This window comes from Trichechus manatus, unplaced genomic scaffold (genome assembly GCF_000243295.1).
Source record: "Trichechus manatus latirostris isolate Lorelei unplaced genomic scaffold, TriManLat1.0 scaffold00175, whole genome shotgun sequence".
NCBI lineage: Eukaryota > Metazoa > Chordata > Mammalia > Sirenia > Trichechidae > Trichechus > Trichechus manatus.
This window is the reverse complement of record NW_004444111.1, coordinates 54867-74529: the sequence shown is the minus strand read 5'-3', so window position 1 is coordinate 74529 and position 19663 is coordinate 54867. Positions and strand designations below refer to the sequence as shown.

The 19663-nt window shown below is 43.4% G+C and overlaps 1 protein-coding gene across 6 annotated transcripts in view; it reads left to right on the top strand.

Moving 5' to 3' along the window:
• Positions 1-17398, top strand: part of MAPRE2 (microtubule associated protein RP/EB family member 2) — a 170764-nt gene extending 153366 nt beyond the window's left edge. For 3 of the 6 annotated variants that reach the window (XM_023741166.1, XM_023741167.1, XM_023741168.1), the window contains one exon: positions 12237-17398. In XM_023741166.1, the coding sequence (XP_023596934.1) occupies positions 12237-12311 (75 nt within the window). In that variant the 3' untranslated portion in view covers positions 12312-17398. Of the gene's footprint in view, positions 1-974; positions 7024-12236 lie in introns of those variants that run through there. The other 3 variants (XM_023741165.1, XM_004386867.1, XM_023741163.1) reach the window with 3 other exon arrangements.
• The last annotated feature ends 2265 nt before the right edge of the window (positions 17399-19663 follow it).

The following is a 19663-nucleotide window of genomic DNA, read 5'->3' as shown; positions in this document are numbered from 1 at the left end:
CCAGGCCTACATGATGTGCATTTATAAATTACTCTGGGAAGAGATAAATGCACGAGGGGGCGGGGGAAGTCTTTAACTGAGAGAAATGGGCTTACACAGTCACATCCCGCAGAGCTGTTTTCAGCTCTCCGAGCAAATGAGCAATAAGAATTTGTGTAAGGATTCTTTTTTCTTCATGGATGGTCAGATTGTAGTTAAAGAAGAAAATAGGTGCTTTTCCCATCTTCATAGTCCTCACAACTGTCTGTTTTTATTTCATAACTGGTTGTCTTGGTTACTCCTTGCCAATACAGAACTGTGGGGTAGCCCTTTGTCCCGAATACTTCTCGAAGGCTTCGTTTGTGGGGAGGACCTCCCAGCGGGGTTGCTGCTTACAAGTGAATGTGCTAAAGGGACACTCAGAATGTGGCTTAGTCATGGCAGTCGTAAGCATATGTGAGGAGAGGGGAGAAACAGATCACAAACAAGAATCTCGGGAAGCAAAGAGGAGAACCAACCAGTTGCTGTCAGGTCGATGCCAACTCTTGATGACCCCATGTGTGTCAGAGTAGAACTGTGCTCCATAGGATTTACGATAGTTGATTTTTCTGAAGTAGGTTGCCAGGTCTTTCTTCCAAGGTGCTTTCAGGTGAACAACCTTTTGGTTAGCAGCTGAGCAAGTTAACTGTTCACACCAGCCAGGGACTCCCAAAGAGAGGAAAGGGCAATAAATGCTAGAGACCGAGGCAGGTCACCCCAGTCTGCCAGGGCAGGGATGGAGAGGCCCCAGCAGCCCGAAGCAGGAGTGGGTGCCAAACAGAGCTTTTCCTTTCACAGAGCTGCACCGTGGAAGGCGAGAGACGGTTGTTTGAGGTTTTAAGCTGCTTTTAGGTCAGGTTGAAGCTGGTGGAATGGTTGGTTCCATCTGACTGGGAAGCCTGAGGATGTGCTGAGGGCTCTGTGGTTAAGTTGCATGTGTGCTAATATTTCCACAGAATGTAACAAGCCACCAGCAAGTTTACTTGATATCTTGTCCCAGCTGAATACCAAGCAAGTATGTACTCCATTTATAACTTAAAATCATAACGATGAAATTTCCCTTAACTCTAAGAAACTGTGTGTGGGATTTGGGGACCTCTAGCCACTTTTTTTATTTCCCCCCAGACAATTTTTAAAAATATTTTCTTGATTATCAGTAGTTCTCAATGTAGGTTTTGAAGTCCTGGGAGTCTGCCTGGTCAGGTCCCAGAGGCAGTGATGGGTTCAAAAAACACGGTTGTCAGCATTTTTATATCTGATGGAAGAAACAGTAGGTTGATTTGTAGTGTGTCTACAGCCACCAAAAATGGTATGTACACAATGCTATGTATGTAAAAAGTGCTTTGTAATCTGTCAAGCAATAGATGAATTACTATTCTTTCCATGAGCTTGTTGGAGAGTAAATCAGATAAGATCCACAAAACACTGTGAGCTTGGGTGGTGGTGCTGCTGCCTGTCCTTGATGGAGACTGCTCACGGTCTGGCGTGCTCCCTGCGTGTCCCGCGGAGAGGAAAAGCCTCCTCATTCTACCTTCAAGCCAGATCTCATCCCAAGAAGGAGTTCTGTGTAGGAGCACTATCAAGTGGACACCAGATTACGAGTTGACATGAGCCACTGAAATCCCTGGCTAATGATGGGCAGGCCAGCCTGACCTACAGACCACACGCATGCACGCACTCACGCACGCACGCACACACAGAGCTATGGTCTGGATTTAGAGAGCCATTCTTCCAGTCTTAGTCAATTAAAATGCAGACACCCCACGGAGAAGTAATATTTTAAAGCATCATCAGTTATAAGACTGAACAATGGATTTTAGTAAATCCTCTCCTCAAATGTCTGGGATGGGGAGTAAGGGAGAAGGTATAAACTTGCCGTGAGTCGATTCTGACTTATAGTGACCCTATAGGACAGAGTAGAACTGCCCCATAGGGTTTCCAAGGAGCACCTGGTGTATTCAGACTGCCATCCTTTTTGTTAGCAGCTGTAGCTCTTAGCCACCACACCACTAGGGTTTCCGGAGAAAGTCTATGTATATATATTTCTTTAATTCTCTCAAAGATCCTATTAGGTAGATATTGTTTGTATCTGATTTTACAAACGAGAGAATGTAAGGCAGTAGAGAGGTTAATACCTTTTTCAAGTTCCCAAAGTGAGTAAGCAGCATAGTTTGCGTTTGAATGAGGTGTCTGAATCCTAAGTTCATGCTTTCCTTTCTCCAAGCCTGAGCTACCTTTTAAATAGGGATCATGAATAGCCATAATAGCTTGCATTTATTGAGCATTTGGCATGTGCTAGAAGTGATGTTCATGTTCTATGTACATTATCTTATTTCCTATTCTAATCACATCCCTAGGAGGTGAGAGTTCTATTGCCATCTCCAGTTTACAGATATAATTACTTGCCCAGTGACGCATTTAATAAGCTCCAGAGCTAGGATTTGAACCTAAGTTTTTCTGACTTGGAGCCCAAGATCTTAAGGATTATGTTACCTGCCTCTCAGCATATTGGGTGCATGGGGAAAGAAGAAAATAAAGGTAGTGCCATTTGGGGGAAATGCTGAAGTAGACATTGTCTACTTGACAGTATTGAGTTGAACAAGCTCGTGTTGTTCAAATTCCTACCTGGCTTTTCTCCAAATAACTCCCCTTATCTCATTCTGTTGGTTTACACCTTCAAAAATTTTGTCTTGGTCTTTTTTTTCTGAGCATTCATCTGTTTAAGTCAATATCCACAGAGGATTTTTTTTTTTCCTGGCTACTTAAGTGGCTTTTTTAAATCCACCTTTGTTGTTCATCTCTGGCACTGTGCAGATATCATCAAGTAGAGAGAAACATGGTAAAGAGAAGAAAGACTGCATCATTACCATTTAAGTGTATGCTACCAAAAAAAAAACAAACCAGTTGCCATTGAGTCACTTCCGACTCATAATGACCCTATAGGACAGGGTAGAACTGCCCCATAGGGTTTCCAAGGAGTGGCTGGTGGGTTCAAACTGCCAACCTTTTGGTTGGTGGCCGAACTCGTAACCACTCTGCCACTCTGCTACCAGGGCCCCAAGTGTATGCTTAGGAGTATCAAAATCCAAGAAGAGAATTACTTAGAGGCAGTAACCAGGCAATTGAATCTAGAAGGAAAAAAATAGACTTAACACAAACTGCATGTGTGGGTTATCTGAGCAGAATTTTCAAACAGCTGCTGGCCCAATTTTTCTAGTTTTAGGATATTTTTTTACTGCAACTCTGTGTCTGGGCAACTGCAAAGGAAACACATCAGTCTCTACTGAGTTTTTTTATAGAGAATAAGCCTTTTGATCTGGAATATGCCAGGTGTCCCTGTTTAAAATGTGACTAGACCCATTTTTTTAAACTTTGGTTTCTCTATAGAAAGAAGGGGAAGAGTGCCTGCTACGTGCCTGGGCCAGTGCCTAGCTTTCCATACACTGTGTGTGTGTACGTGTGTGCACGCTCAGCTTCCTTGGAAGTGGACGCAAAGAGGCTTAGAAGCAGCTAACCTCTTATGTTTCCTGCTTCCCCACCTCAGGGTTCCAGGAATCATCCTGGACATCTTAACGCCTTCAAGCATTTGCCTTTCTCCCTGAGAATAATGAGTCTTCTTACTATGGCCACCTCCCAAAAGCATAGCCAGGTTTACCATCGGCAGGGGGTGGGGGGAACCGCAGTTGCCATAGAGTCAATTCCGACTCATGGCAACTCTGTGTGTGTCAGAGTAGAACTGCCCTCCACAGGGTTTTCATGGCTATGACCTTTCAGAAGCAGATCACCAGGGCTTTCTTCCAAGGTGCCTCTGGGTAGATTTAAACTGCCAACCTTTTGGTCAGTAGTCAAGTGCTTAACCATTTGCGCCACCATTGGGGAGTGAACTTTAGAAAAGCTTCTACCCTTGCCCACCTTCCCATGTATCTCGTGGTCTGAAAAGTCATCACTTTTGAAAAAAAGTGCTCAGTGGTTGCTTTGCCACTGCACACACCCCACCCCCTGCATTGCGAAGCATCCTTTTGCTCTACTGTGCTTGTTCCTGACGCTGAATCCAGTTTTCAGGCCATCCGCACGCTTCAGTGGTGAGTGCATGTGTCGTGTATGTGGTGTCTGAGAAGAAATGACAATACTGTGTTTGGGATGCCATTGGAATGACTGTGTTTACAAATCTGAGAGAGCAGAGATTTCTGATTGTTGGTCGGCCTGTCCCAGGACCCTCGTGAAGATGGGAGAGGTGCTGAAGTAATGCAGGTGCATTAGCTGAAGAACTAGGGCTGAATTACAGTGCACACTCTTCATTTACTGTGGATGAATGTGTCAACACTGCATTTACATTTCAGGTGGAGGTGTTTGCTGGAGAGAATTTCTTCCCCTAACCCTTTCTTTGGTGATGGCTGGTCTGTGATTTTTATAGTCAGACAATCCTAGAATATCATATGTTTGGAAGATGTAGAAATCCAGAAGGGGATTTTGAGTAGTGGAATTAAATAGGCAGTTCAATTCCCAGTTGTAGAAACATAATGGAAATTTCTAAAGCAAATCACCAACCAGGTGACCGGTATCTCCTTATCCTTTGCATTGTCTTTTCCTTTAATACTTTACTTGGGGACCACAGGTATCTGGATTTAGTCATTGGGTAGCAGTAAGTTCCCTTGTCGATCCTGTCAGCTGAGGTGGACCTGATTGTCAGCAGTTGCTTGTTTCCTGAGGGACTGTCAATGGAAACCACTGTTAAAATGACCTAAGGATTGTCTTTCTCCCTCAGCCAGTGCTTATTAGATACAGTCTGTGTTTCTGTCACTGGGAATATAAGAAGAGGAAACAGTTCTTGCCCTTGGAAGACTTCACAGTCCTAGGGAGGGAAATAGACAGGGACCCGACTAACTAGTATGTGCCAGATTATAATAAGTGCAGTAATAGAGACATAAATAAACTTGTGTGAGGAACACATGAAGACAGCCTGGAGGACAAGCAAAAACTTCAGAGAAGATGACATTTAGGTTGAGTGTTGAAGGATGACTACGAATGTGGACAGGTATAGAGCTAAGACAGGGAGGGTGCTTTCAGGCAGAGGAAACATGAACAAATCTGAAAGTGTGGAGGCAGCTCAGAGGATAGCAGCCAGGTGGCAGTGGTGGGAGATGAGGCTATTGAGTACCAACTCCCAAGTCTAGAAAGTAGGGGGCCTTGCAGCTTGAGCTTCTTTGCCTCCTTTTTCCTCCTGCAGTAGGGAGAGCCTTCTTCAGTATTGTTTTCTAACTTGCCTCTCTTACTAATGATTATAATAAGGAACTGTGACACAGTCACTCTCCATTAACATTTAGAGATGTGATGGACTGATATGCAAATATGTGAATTTACCAAGTAGGTGGCACTCCAGTGCATTCGCACCATATTTGGCATAGGTTTTTCCTGGCGTCCTACTTATATGTGCATTTAAGTTCTTTGTTCTTGTATGGTGCGTAAGAAAAGATCATTTTTGTCTGGGAGCCTACAGTAGCCTTGTGTGGGGCTGAGAGCTCTCAGTTGTAATATGTAGCGTAGCCTCCTCCAAATTACAGACGCGTGCTGCCTGATTTGCAGACTGCCTTCACTTGTACCCCAAGCATGAGCAATCCTTTAGTAACTTGGGACGTTGGCTTTTTATTCTAGTGTTGTCCAAGCAGAGTGGTCTGGTGGTGCCCTGTGAACGGGACTTCGGCCCAGTATGCGTGAGGAGCTGCCCTCGGCTAGTTGGAGCACAGAGCCATGGACAAGGACACTGACCCCACCCCCTTGCTCAACGAGTATGCAAGGGGGTCTAAGGAGGGGCCAGGTGTAGAGCGTGCCTGGTCTCACAGCTTGCTAGAGGGTCAGCAGTTACTTCCGACTTCCAGTCCTAGGTTAACTCCATTATTCCACAGTTAATTCCCAGCTGTGACAGGGGCACAGGAGATTCCCTATAAAATGTAAAGGATCCTCATTTCTGAGATCTTCCCGTCAGCAGCCTAACAAGCAGAAAAACAGTGATGCAAGAAAAGCATGCTTTACCAGTTGAAGTTTGAGTGGTACAATGTGGAAGACATCACACTAGCATGAAAGAATTAGGATGATGAACAAAACACCTCGAACCCATAAGGGGCCAGAAGCCTGGTTGGAGGGGCAGATGTGTAGCCAGCCACTGAGAAAACACCCGGGCTGCAGTGAGCGTCTAACAGAACATAAGCCAAGGATGTGAAGCTTAGAGAGAGGTGCAGTTAGTTCAGGGTGAAGGCAGTGAGAGATGCTACAGGGAGGAGAGACGTTTTTGCAATTAAAGGAGCATTGGACTGAGCAGACAGTGGGGAGTTGCCAGTCCAACCCCCTGCGTAGCTCCCACGAGCATTCTAGTTTCTTTCTTGTCCCCCAGACAGGAAACCACTCACTGGGGAGGCCAGTGACTTGTTCCTCCTGTGATCCCAGCAAGACATGCTCTCCTCCTCCCCATGAGCGTACCACCGTCAGTCGATGTGCTGACTTTGTGAGCAGAGAGGACTGCCTGTCCGTGTCCCAGCTGGGGGCACAGGGGTTTGCAGAGGGTGCTGTGGAGGGAGTGTGGTGCAGTGACCACTGTGGGGCCTGGGGAACATCAGGCAGAGGGGAATAAAGAGGGCCCCAGGGTCACCAAGGCCTCCCTGAGAGTAAAGGACATCTGCCGTTAAGGAATTAAGGAGTGAGAAAGTACCAGAGGGCAGCACGATGTGGTCAAAGAGAGTAGGAGGTTGGGCCTTAACATTTCAGAGGTGGAGCAGTTCTAGGTGGCGACGACAGGGTATGGTCATGGGCGTAGGAAGAGCTAAAATTTGTTAAGTTAGTTCCCTGTAGGCAGAGTGCTTGTGAGGGATGGCACTAGATCTGAACCCAAGTCTTTAATTGTTGTTGCTTGGTTCTGTCGAGTTGGTTCCAACTCTCAGTGACCCTGTGTACAACAGAACAAAACATTGCCCCGTGTTGTGCCATGCTCACAATCCTTGTTACGTTTGAGCCCATTGTTGCAGCCACTGTGTCAATCCATCTCATCGAGGATCTTCCTCTCTTTCACTGACCCTCTACTTTACCAAGCATGATGTCCTTCTCCAGGGACTGGTCTCGCCTGATAACATGTCCAAAGTATGTGAGATGAAGTCTCACCATCCTCACTTCCAAGGAGTACTCTGGCTGTACTTCCTCCAAGAAAGATTTGTTCGTTCTTTTGGCAGTCCATGGTATATTCAGTCTTCTTCGCGAACACTATAATTCAAAGGCATCAATTCTTCTTTGGTCTTCCTTATTCATTGTCCAGCCTTGCCATGCATATGAGGCGATTGCAAATACCATGGCTTGGGTCAGGTGCGCCTTAGTCCTCAAAGTGACATCTTTGCTTTTTAACACTTTAAAGCGGTCTTTTGCAGCAGATTTGTCCAATGCAGTATGTCCTTTGATTTCTTGACTGCTGCTTCCATGGGCATTGATTGTGGATCCAAGTAAAATGAAAATCCTTAACAACCTCAATATTTTCTCCATTTATTATGTTGCTTATCAGTCCAGTTGTGAGGAATTTTGTTTTCTTTATGTTGGGATGCCATCCATACTGAAGGCTGCAGTTCTTTGATCTTCATCAGTAAGTGCTTCAAGTCTTCTTCACTTTCAACAAGCGATATATGTCATCTGCATACCACAGGTTATTAATGAGTCTTCCTCCAATCCTGATGCCACATTCTTCTTCATATAGTCCATCTTCTCGGATTATTTGCTCAGCATGCAGATTGAATAACTGTGGCTAGAGAATACAACACTGGCATACACCTTTCCTGATTTCAGACCATGTAGTATCCCCTTGTTCTGTTTAAACTACTGCCTCTTGGCCTATGTACAGGTTTCGCATGAGCACAATTAAGTGTTCTGGAATTTCCATTCTTCACAATGTTATCCATAATTTATTATGCTCCACTCAGTCAAATGTCTTTGCATAGTCAATAAAACACAGGTAAACATCTTTCTGGTATTCTCTGCATTCAGCCAAGATTCGTCTGACATCAGCAATGATACCCTTCATTGCATGTCATCTTCTGAATCCAGCTTGAATTTCTGGCAGTTCCCTGTCGATGTACTGCTGCAATCATTTTTTAATTATCTTCAGCATAATTTTACTTGCATGTGATATTAATGATATTGTCTGATTATTTCCACATTCCATCGGATTACCTTTCTTTGGAATGGGCATAAATGTGGATCTCTTCCAGTTGGTTGGCCAGGTAGCGGTCTTCCAGATTTCTTGGCATAGACAAGTGAGTGCTTCCAGCATTACATCTGTTTGTTGAAACATCTTAATTGGTTTCCTATCAGTTCCTGGAGCCCTGTTTTCACCAATACCTTCAGTGTAGCTTGGACTTCTTCATTTAATAACATCAGTTCTTGATCATATGCTACCTCCTGAAATGGTTGAACATTGACCAATTCTTTTTAGTACAGTGACTGTGTATTCCTTCCATCTTCTTTTGATGCGTCCTGCATCATTCAATATTTTGCCCGTAGAATCCTTCAGTATTGCAGCTCGAGGCTTGAATGTTTTCTTCAGTTCTTTCAGCTTGAGAAATGCCAAGCATGTTCTTCCCTTTTGGTCTTCTTTCTCCAGTTCTTTGCACAGTTCATTATAATACTTTGTCTTTTCAAGCTGCCTTTTGAAATCTGTTCAGCCCTTTTATTTCATCATTTCTTCCATTCCCTTTAGCTACTCTGCATTCAAGAGCAAGTTTCAGAGTCTCTTCTGACATTCATTTTGGTATTTTCTTTCTTCCCTGTCTTTGTAATAACCTTTTTCTTTTTTCATGTATGATGTCCTTGATGTCATCCCATAGCTCATGTGGTCTCGGTCATTAGCATTCAGTACGTCAAATCTATTCTTGAGATGGTCTCTAAATTCAGGTGGGATATATTTAAGGCTGTACTTTTAAATTTTCTTCAACTTCAGCTTGGAATTTGCATATGAGCAATTGATGGTCTGTCCCACAGTTGTCCCTTGGCCTTGTTCTGACTTGAGCTTCACCATTGTCTCTTTGCACAGACGTAGTCGATTTCATTCCTGGGTATTCCATCTGGTGAGGTCCACGTGTATAGTCGCTGTTTATGTTGTCAAAGAAAGGTATTTCCAATGAATAGGTCATTGGTCTTGCAAAATTCTATTGTGAAATCTCTGGCGTCATTTCTGTCACCAAGGCCATATTTTCCAACTACTGACCCTTCTTTGTTTCCAACTTTCGCATCCCAGTCACCAGTATTTATCACTGCATCTTGATTGCGTGTTTGATCGATTTCAGACAGACTGCAAAAGTCTTTAATACAATGTCCACAGTTTTTACTGGTGGATGTGACGTAGGAGGTGAAATTTTTAATTAATTTCTTTTAATTAACTAGCTTCTAAAATATATTCGAAAGTGTTCACCCACTAAGAAATACTAATCATAGTTTAAACTTACCGTATTTAGTATGTGCCAGGCGCTATTCTAGGCACATTACATGTATTAACACGTGGAATCCTCACAACCCTGTTGCATGGGTACTCTTATTATCCCCATTTTACAGATGAGAAAACTGAGGCAAAAGGCAATTAAGTTATGTTCCCATGGTCACACAGCTTGTAAATAGCAGAGCCAAGCTGTGAACTTCAGAGTCCATACTTATAACTTTGACATTATACAGCCTCTCAGGAAATAAGTAGTGTGTGATCTTGGGTATGGCGTCCCTAAGTAGTACAAATGGGTTAACACCTTGGCTGCTAAGTGAAAGATTGGAAGTTCAAGTCTACCCAGAGGCGCCTCAGAAGAAAGGCTTGGCAATCCACTTATGAAAAATCAGTCATTGAAAACCTTATGGAGCGCAGATCTACTCTGATACACATAGGTTGCAGTGAGTTGGAATGGACCCAACAGTAACTGGTAACTGATCTTGCTGTGTGCCATCGAGTTGATTCTGACTCATAGCAACCCTGTAGGAGAGAGTCGAACTGCCTCATAGGGTTTCCTGGATTATAATCTTTACAGGAGCAGATCACCAGGTCTTTTCTCCTGTGGAGCCAATGGTGAGTTTGAACCGCCAGCCTTTTGGTTAGCAGCTGAGCGCTTAACCATTGTGCCACCAGGGCTCCTTATAACACTTGATAGTCTGGATCATCCGTTCTTGCAGCATCTGTGATTCTGCCTCTCCACACATTGTGTATTGAAGTCTACAGTCAGTGAAATAGGATACGAAGATTATAGGTCAGAATTTTATAACAAAGGAAGAAACAAGGTGCTGCCGGAGAAGGGAGAGAAATCATTCTGGCTCAGGGGTCTGAGGAGACGATTGTACAGTGTCGGCATTGGATCTAGACGGGTTTGTCCTAGACTAAAGGGAGTGGGAGCAAGACAGGAAGGGGATGGCTCAGGGAGAAGGAGTCAGTGTGCAAAGTGTGCAGCATATGAGTACTTCTGAGTGTCCAGGTGTATGCTCCTGGCTGCACCACAAAAGCATTTACCGTTATTGGGAGGGTGGGTGGTGCGGCACTTAGTTATTATTTGATTAGCCTTGCTCCCTCTGCTTGAGTAATAAAGAGTAAATTATTCTTTGTGAGGTTAAAAAATTAAGGGAACATGCTTCTTAGTTCATTCAGATATACAAGACCGATGGGCAGCTCCTGTCCAAAAGCAGGATGAGAAGGCAGGACGGAACAGGAACAGGTCGAATGGACACAGGGAACCCAGGGTGGAAAGGAGGAGTGTGCTGGCACATTGTGGGGATTGCAACCAATGTCACAAAACAGTATATATATACATTTTTGAATGAGAAATTAACTTGAGCTGTAAACCTTCACACAAAGCACAATAAAAAAAAATTTTTTTTAAATCAACAAGAAAAAAAAAGAATTTGCAGATATAGCTGGAGAAGGTTGTTGATCCCTGGAATTGGTTTTCACAGTGTGCTTCACTTGGTTAGGCAAATGAATACACGTGACAGCTGGTGCCAAGTAAAAGAGTATCTCACCCATCTCGTTCACAGTCCATAACCTGACAGTAAGCAAAATATGCCTCAAACACCCGAAATAGATGTCCCAGAGTCCTTGAGCTAAAGCTCTGTTGGGAGCGGGCTCCTTGCCCAGTGAAACCAATAAAACTTGGTTATTATCCTTTTCTTACCCACTCTAACGAGCTTGCTTATCTGGTGTCTAAGCCTATATCAGATGAGTAATGAATTACAAGAGAAAGACTAGTAAAGGCAGATGGAGCCCTGGTGGCACAGTGGTTATGTGTTCGGCTGCTAACCGGAAGTTGGCAGTTTAAACCCACGATCAGCTCCGCAGAAGAAAAGACCTAGAAATCTGCTCCCATAAAGATTACAGCCTAGGAAACTGTATGGGACGGTTGTCTCTGTCATGTATAGGGTTGCTATGAGTCAGAAGAGGAGCCCTGGAGGTGCAGTGGTTAAAGTGCTAGGCTGCTAACAGAAAGGTTGGCGATTCGAACCCACCAGCCCACTCTGTGGGAGAAAGATGTGTGGCAATATACTTTCCCAAAGATTTACAGCCTTGGAAACCCCATGGAGCAGTTCTACTCTGTCCTATAGGGTTGCTGTGAGTAGGAATCGACTTGACGGCAGTGGGTTGGATGAGTTGGAATGGAGTCGACGGCACCCAACAAGTACAGGCAGACAGTCTGCGAGGGAGGAAGAGTGACAGCAGGGTGGGAGACAGGAAACCGATCAGAAGCCCAGCATCATGGGCCGTCAGTGTGGTGGTAATCGTTGGACACACAGCAGAGGCCTGCGGCTGTACTGGTGTATGTCGCAGCAGTTAATTCACGTCTGTCAAGATGATCTTGAGTCATTGTGTCTGGTTTATGCTTTTTGAATGAGGGAAAGGAAATGAATGAGGGAAGGAAAGTATGTAATATGTTCCATGGAGGTTTCCCTCCAAAATGGTTAGAATAAACGCTTGATGATGTGTTCTCTTAAGTCCGATGACTGTGCTGTCTAGAGTGATTCACTCCTTGAGGGAGCAGGGTAGCTAAGGCATCCCTACGTGTGTATTGGTGGCTGGGAGCTGGGAGAAACTTGCATGGCAAGTTGGGCCTAAGCCTGGTGCTCTCCACAGCCAGGAGACACCACACTGGGCTATGACAGTGGGGCTGTGAACACTGCATGGCCTCATAATCCATTATTTTAGCTGAAACTTTTCCCTTGCCCCACAGGAGGGCCACACAGAAGAACCGGAAGCAGAGGAGCATGTCCACGAACAGCAGCCCCAGCAGCAGGAAGAGTACTGAACCGTCTCAGCAGCTCTTGACACTTCCATTTTGTGTCAGAACTTTTCTTTGGAGAATTGGAACATGTGTGGCCTCAAGCTCAACAGAAACCAGTTGTTTCCAATCTGCCGTTAACATCAACACACTGTTGCATCCGCCAGCCACTGCGCTTGGTTCCCATTTACTTTGCCAAGATGCGTTAGCAGACGGCAGTTCAGGCCGTCTACCTGAGAGATTGTAGGGTCACATACCTTCAACTTCACCACTTGGCTGCTTCAGATTGGTTCTGCTCTTTTCTTCATTTCTGTCCAGAACAACCCTCCCTTGCCCCTCCACCACCACCACTCCCTTTTTATCCTGGTGTGAAACAATGGTAATTTGATATATGGTATTTATATTGGCATTTCTCAACCCAATGTCACTAGATGTCACATGCATTTGTGGTGCTTTGATGTTTGCAAGTCTAACCTCTGAACATAAATTGGGTCAAATAAGAAATTGGAACAAAGGGAAACAGATACTTGATATGAAAGCCATAACAACAGTGACTTGTTTCATGGGGGGAAACCCCAGGTCAGTTTCCCCCAGGTCAGTTTCTCTCTCTACTCACAGCACTGAGGAAAAAAAAAAAAGATTCAAAACAAGGACTTCAGGGCCCAGCAGTGTTCATTCATTGGCATGCTAGACCACCACACAGTATGTTGTTTGTTTTGAAAGACATTCACTCAAGGAAAACACCATCTCAACTTCGCTCTCTGCCCCACTACCCCTGCTCTCTCCCCACCCCCAGGTTCTCATGCTCCTTTCTTTCTCAGGGTCCTCTTTGGTGGGCGGCCACTCTCCCCAAGATGCTGTCATCATGATCTGCAGTCCAAAAGGGGGTCGGGTAGGCGCAGGTCCCCCTGCCTCTGTCCCTCCTATCCCTCCTTGGGTGGTTTTCCACGCAGATCCTAGCTTTCACACTAGGGGACTCCTGCTGAAGAGCGACTTAGCATGTACAGCGCTGGCTTTCAGGTTCCTGTGTCATGAGGCACACTTTCTGGAAGGCTGGCAGTGAAGACCTTATGAGTAGAAGCCTAATGCCAAGGGAGAGGCATGGTTCTGCATCTGGTGTTGACACTGGAATAACAGCACATAAAAATCCGTGACTCCCAGTACCTTCAGGACTAAGGAATTTCCCCTCTTGAACATTAGGGCCCTTCTTTTCACCAGCCTTTGCTAAACAGTGGCGACTCATAAATATAAGAAGCATAATGAATTAAAAGCATTCCTTATTTTTTTAACTAATATTTGCACATCATTTTCTCTTTTCCAAATCTTTGCCTCCCCCCGCCCCCCTGACAGATGGTATCCCTTCCTGGACCATTCATTTCACTTGGTCTCTAGATTTACTTTCACTTATTATTTGACTTGCAGCTACAACAAAAAAACAAGTGTGCCCACCCCACTTTCCACTTCAATGAAAAGCAAAAATAAATGTCTGAATTATGTCTCATAAAGCTTTGAAAGTTCTTTTTTAACTGATCGAATTCTGATTCTAAACTCTAGCATCGAAGCTTTCCGCCAGAAGAAATCTTCTCAAAATAAATCTTTTGCAGCAAAGTGGTATCTATTGAGTTATATGGGGAAAAGGTTACTTGTGTTTTTGAGGTCATAACAACACACTGTGCAGAATTGGACTGATGTTGTGTGGTATTTGCTTCCCTTCTCTCTCCTGCTTGCTCTGCACAGCAGTGGTAGCTCATTTCTCTAAGGCTGGAAAGCCTGGCTCTTGGCAGTGACATCCTCCCACACCTGGTTCCAGGTAGTGGCTGTGCTATACGCAGCGCCGTGCGTACCGGTATGTTGCCCTCCTGAGCCTGTTGCACTCACTGACTGTTCACTATGTCTTGCAAAGAGGCAAATAAATGATTCCATGCAGACAACGTTTCCTAGGCAGTTCTTCGCCTGCCCTCAGCATCTCAGTAATACCCAGTGCCAGGTGGATCACCACCAAAACTTCTCTCTAATGTGGATGCCATGAATGGCCCAGCAGGGAGTCAGGATCCTGTCTTCTCCAGAAACCACTTGATACTGTATTATTTGCATAAGCCTCACCCATGACATTCACTGGAACCACTCCATTCTTCCCAGCTCCCTCACCCTTCTCAGCTGAAAAACATACTGGCCAGATATACTGCAAAGAAAACTTTGCCCAGTCATCATATCTTATTCTCCTTCCTGAAGTTTTGGGGCAGACTATCCATTTATTTAAAGAAGAGCTATAAATCCTTTCCATGCCCATTTCAAACATACTCTGTTGTGTTGCATCCCAGGTGAAGTCATCAATGCTTTGGGGACTCTTTAACAGCTAAATTGCTGAGTTACTCCTTCTCTTCTATAGCCCCAGCCTCTGTACTCACTTCCCTGGCTGCTCCTTTCTTCTCTATGACGGTACCCATCATTCTCACCTCCTGGCATTCAGGACACGCTTTCCTCTGTGGCCACCTGGCCGAGCACTCACCGTGCTGGGCCAGGAAGTATCCTTTGGTATGCTGTCCTCCCTGTCAGCAAGCCAGACTTCATTCTCAGTCTGCCATCCATACCCATCTGTCAACTGGTTCTAGCACATCGACTACTAAAGTCAGATAGGACGTGATTGAAGCAGGGGGCAGAGAGAGAGCCCGTGTTCTTTCTAAGCAGAAAAAGAAAATACAAACAGCCCTGTTGACCCGAGAGAAGTAAACTCCAGAAGGGGACCGAGAACTCTTCCCTTCCCTGGTGAGTATTCCCATTATTCCGTTAAGGTTTAATATGCATTCAAATTACTTTTAATAAATAGTACACCATAAAGCTTTTGTTATATATTAAATGTAAACTGAAAGGAATGTAAACATATGTATTGTTAATTATAAATATAGATAAGTAACGACACAATAGATGAAAAAGTCTCATTCAGATGTATTACATTCATTTTACATTACCCACTATTGTCGCATGGTAGGATAGTTTTTTTGGTCTCTGAATATGTGAATAACTTGACTTGCGTTTATCTTTTTACATATTTAATAATAAAAAAAGTATATGTTAAAATCTGCCTGGATCTATAGATTCTTAAATTTTTATGCTAAAGTTTTTTTTTTTTTTAATTTCTTTTTTCGTGAGCGTGTATCTATGAATCAGTTATTTGTGTGGATTTACAAATCTGCATTTTGTTATGACTTAACGGGGAGGGGGTGCTTTTTTTTTTTAATTCATGGCATATGTTTTAACAGGAATTACAGAGTAATGTTTGACATCAAATGTAGCAGCTGTAGTACTTTTAAAAAACTTCACAGAAAATAAACCATTCCCTGGGGAAACATTGCATTTGCAGGCAAATAGAACGGTAGTCCTGCAGATCCAGCCCGCTCCATCCGGGCTAGATTGGAGTGGGCAAAGAGGAAACTGTGGGAGAAGGGGACAGGTGTTTTAAGTAAAGCTCTGTGGCGAATAACCTGTGATTGGCAAAAGCTCTTTGAGTATTTTTCCCCTCTTCTTTGTAGACTTTAAACAGGGGCAGTTTATAGACATAAGATATAAATGGAATCCAAAACTTACAAGCACAGGAATAGATGGGGGAAAAAATGTATTAAAACCAGCCGAGGGAGCCACCTATAGAGACTGTAGACCAGGTAACAGTCTATTGAATGCTTTGCCTTGGAGCCTGCAGGTTGCTGAGGTTCAGCCAATACCCTTTTCACCCTGGAGGGTGCCAGCCTTCCCTAAACTGCTTTCAAGCACCACCTAGAGGTCAGTTTTGCTTCTAGACTGTCCTTGGGCAAATCTTTTCCATTCACTTGCCTTTAGGCACTTTTTTTTTTTTTTTTAACGGCAGAGATGTGGGAGAATAACAGAAGACAGAAGGATTCTACAACTCTTCTCCATCTGAATTCATTTCTCCCCAGAATACTTGTGTAACAGCACCTGAGTTGTGAAATCTCAAGCTCAGAGAGCCATCACCTGAGTTGTGAAATCTCAAGCTCAGAGCACACGTGTGTTTCTATCTAATTCACCATCTCTGGGCTTTAAACACGAATCTTTCCCTTAGACGTTGTGCACCAATCAGCAAGAATACACATAATGCATCTTAAAAGGTACACAGGTGAGCGCTGGTTAAATACACATCACTAATGGGTCAAATGTGGTAGAATAACACGTTCCATTTTATTAAGTCTGAGATCATCTCTAAAAATGTGTTCCTACTGGTATTTTGAGTGGTCTCATGAGTCTAGAGACCCCCCCCAAAAAAGAAAAGAAAGTTAATAGGATTCCACTAATTTCAAGTTATGAAATGGTGGTTCTCTAAACACACACAACTTAGTTTCTGACCTTTCTTGTACCCCTTCCCCCCTTTAACTGCTCAGGAGCCCTGGTGGGGCAATAGTGATGTGCTCGGCCGTTAGAAGTCGACAGTGTGAACCCACCAGCAGCTCCATGGAAGAAAGACCTGGTGATCTGCTCCCATAAACATAGCCTAGGAGACTCTATGGGGCAATTCTAATCTGTCCCATGGGGTCGCTATGAGTCGAAATTGACTCAGTAGCAAACAACATTAACTGCTAGAACACAACTACTGTGATCATTAAGGCTGCTATCACTATTAAACATTTACTGGCCCAAATTCTCAGTGCTAACGCAATGTTGCCAAACAGCACAAGTGTCAGATCAGAGCATCTCCCAAGATGTCTAACTTCTGTTTTGTTGAACTGGAAACTCAGACATTCTCCATTCATTGGAAGAGCACTGGCTGCTTTTACCTACAGGAAACCCAAAACCAAATCCACTGCCATCGAGTTGATTCTGATTCATAGCAACCCTGCAAGAAGGCAAAGATCAAACAAGGACCCTCAGATGGCACCAGGACTTCAGATCACAAGACTGCCCAAGGGCAGCCGCCCTGAACTCCGAACAGACCCCATATGTTAAATAGGTTGCATTTGGTGAGGCCAGGCTTGCTTCTGGGCAAGGCTTCAAACCGGTTTGTTCAAGTCCACCCCAGATACACTGAATCCGAATCTACAGTTTACCAAGATCCCCAGGTGATTCTTATATATAACTTCCTGGGAACTTGTTAGAAATGCAAATTATCAGGCAAAATGGAAGGCCCAGCTGAAATTACTTTACTGGATGCCTTTTTAAAAAGGCATTCAACTAAAAAAAAAAAAAGCATTCAACTTAGGTAGCTTGCCAATTTTTAATTTCTTAAAAAGGTTTCTTGTGTTATTTTGTCAAGACTGGGTATAAATTATTTATATGTAATGACTTTAATAGACCTTTAAAGTTATGATACTCAGTAGGAACTAGCCCAGTACCTAAATGTGTTCTTTTCCAGAGAATAAAGTACACATTTCTTTCTGTGTAGCAAATGCTCCTCCCACCTTTGTTTAGGTCTTGAAGGTTATCTGTATATCTTAGTTTCCTCGTGCTGTTGTCACAAGTACCACAAGTGGGTGACTTTAAAGAACAGAAATTAATTTTCTCACACTTTAGGGGACTAGAAGTCCAAATTCAGGGCACCAGCTATAGGGGAAGGCTTCGAAGTTCCTTTTCTCTTTCAACTTCTGTAATCCCGATGGCCTCTGTTCATTGGTGACCTTCACGTGGAAGCTGTCTTCCCCCATTGTACTCTCTTGTCTCTGCCTAAGCTGCTCCTTACAACTCAGAAGTGATTAGGTTTAGGCCCCACCCCTACACTAATATGGTCTCATTAACATAACAAACGGAGGGGGATGCACAATTCATAAACTAAAAAAAAAAAAAAAGATATATTTATCTTATTCACTAAAATGTTTTGATCAATGTCCTGACCGTTTAAATGAACCTTTAGAAATTAGAGAAGTAGTGAAAAATTCCCATAAATGTGTCCACAGTTTTAACATGATCCTGATTCACAAATTAATTACTACTAGGATGCCATGTTCCAATTTCATATATTTATGATATGGTGAAATATATTCTCCTAGTAATGGAACAATTTTTTACCAGCTTGGAAGATTTTTCAGAAAAAATAGCCCACAGAAAATCAGAGTTTAACTCTTGAAGATAAGCTCCCTTGAAGATAGGCTCAGGGGCCACACCCTATCCGACAGACATCGTCCAGTCACCTAGGCTTAGAAAAGAAAAAACTATATATATATATGGAAGAAAATTGTGCCTTTTACCCCAGAACATTTTCAGTTTTTCTTAAGAGAATGACTTTGAAATTAATATCACAGATGCTGACCTGTCATAGCTGAAACATCATCACTGTAAAATCCAAGCTTGTTTAGTTTTACTTCTGTATTGTGATACCATTCACAAGGATGAAAAATACTCCTTTTAAAACAAAGATTTCATAGGTACAGAGTGGTATTTGTCATATCCACAATAGACCTAAAAAGAACTCAAATAAAAGGATTTGTCTCTTCTGAGAGCATAATGGTGGAAATTTACAGACATGTTGTATTTCTGCCATTTTTACTAAACAGAGACTCTTTGTTGTTAGGTGCCATCGAGTCAGTTCCGACTCATAGCGAACCTATGTACAACAGAACAAAACACTGCCCAGTCCTGAGCCATCCTCACAATCATTGCTATGTTTGGATCCCATTGTTGCAGCCACTGTATCAAATCCATCTCGTTGAGAGTCTTCCTCTTTTCCACTGACCCTCTACTTTTCCAAGCATAATGTCCTTCTCCAGGGACTGGTCCCTCCTAATAGCATGTCCAAAGTATGTGAGGTGAAGTCTTGCCATACTAGCTTCTAAGGAGCATTCTGGCTGTACTTCTTCCAAGACATATTTGTTCGTTCTGGCAGTCCAGGGTATATATACAGTCTTCACCAACACCATAATTCAAAGGCATCAATTCTTTGGTCTTTCTTACACGTTGTCTAGCTTTGACACGCATATGAGGCGATTGAAAATACCTTGGATCAGGCGCACCTTAGTTCTCAAAGTGACATCTTTGCTTTTTAACACTTTAAAGAGATCTTTTGCAGCAGATTTGCCCAATGGAGTACATCATTTAATTTCTTGACTGCTGCTTCCATGGGTGTTGATGGTAGATCCAAGTTAAAATGAAATCCTTGACAACTTCAATATTTTCTCCATTTATCATGATGTTGCTTACTGGTCCAGTTATGAGGATTTTTGTTTTCTTCATGTGGAGTTGCAATCCATACTGAAGGCTGTAGTCTTTGATCTTTATCAGTAAGCGCTTCACATGTCTTCTTCATATTGTCCGGCTTCTGGGATTATTTGCTCAGTATACAGATTGAGTAAGTATGGTGAAAGCATACAACCCTGATGTATACCTTTCCTGATTTTAAACCATGCAGTATCTCCTTGCTCTGTTCAAACAGCTGCCTCTTG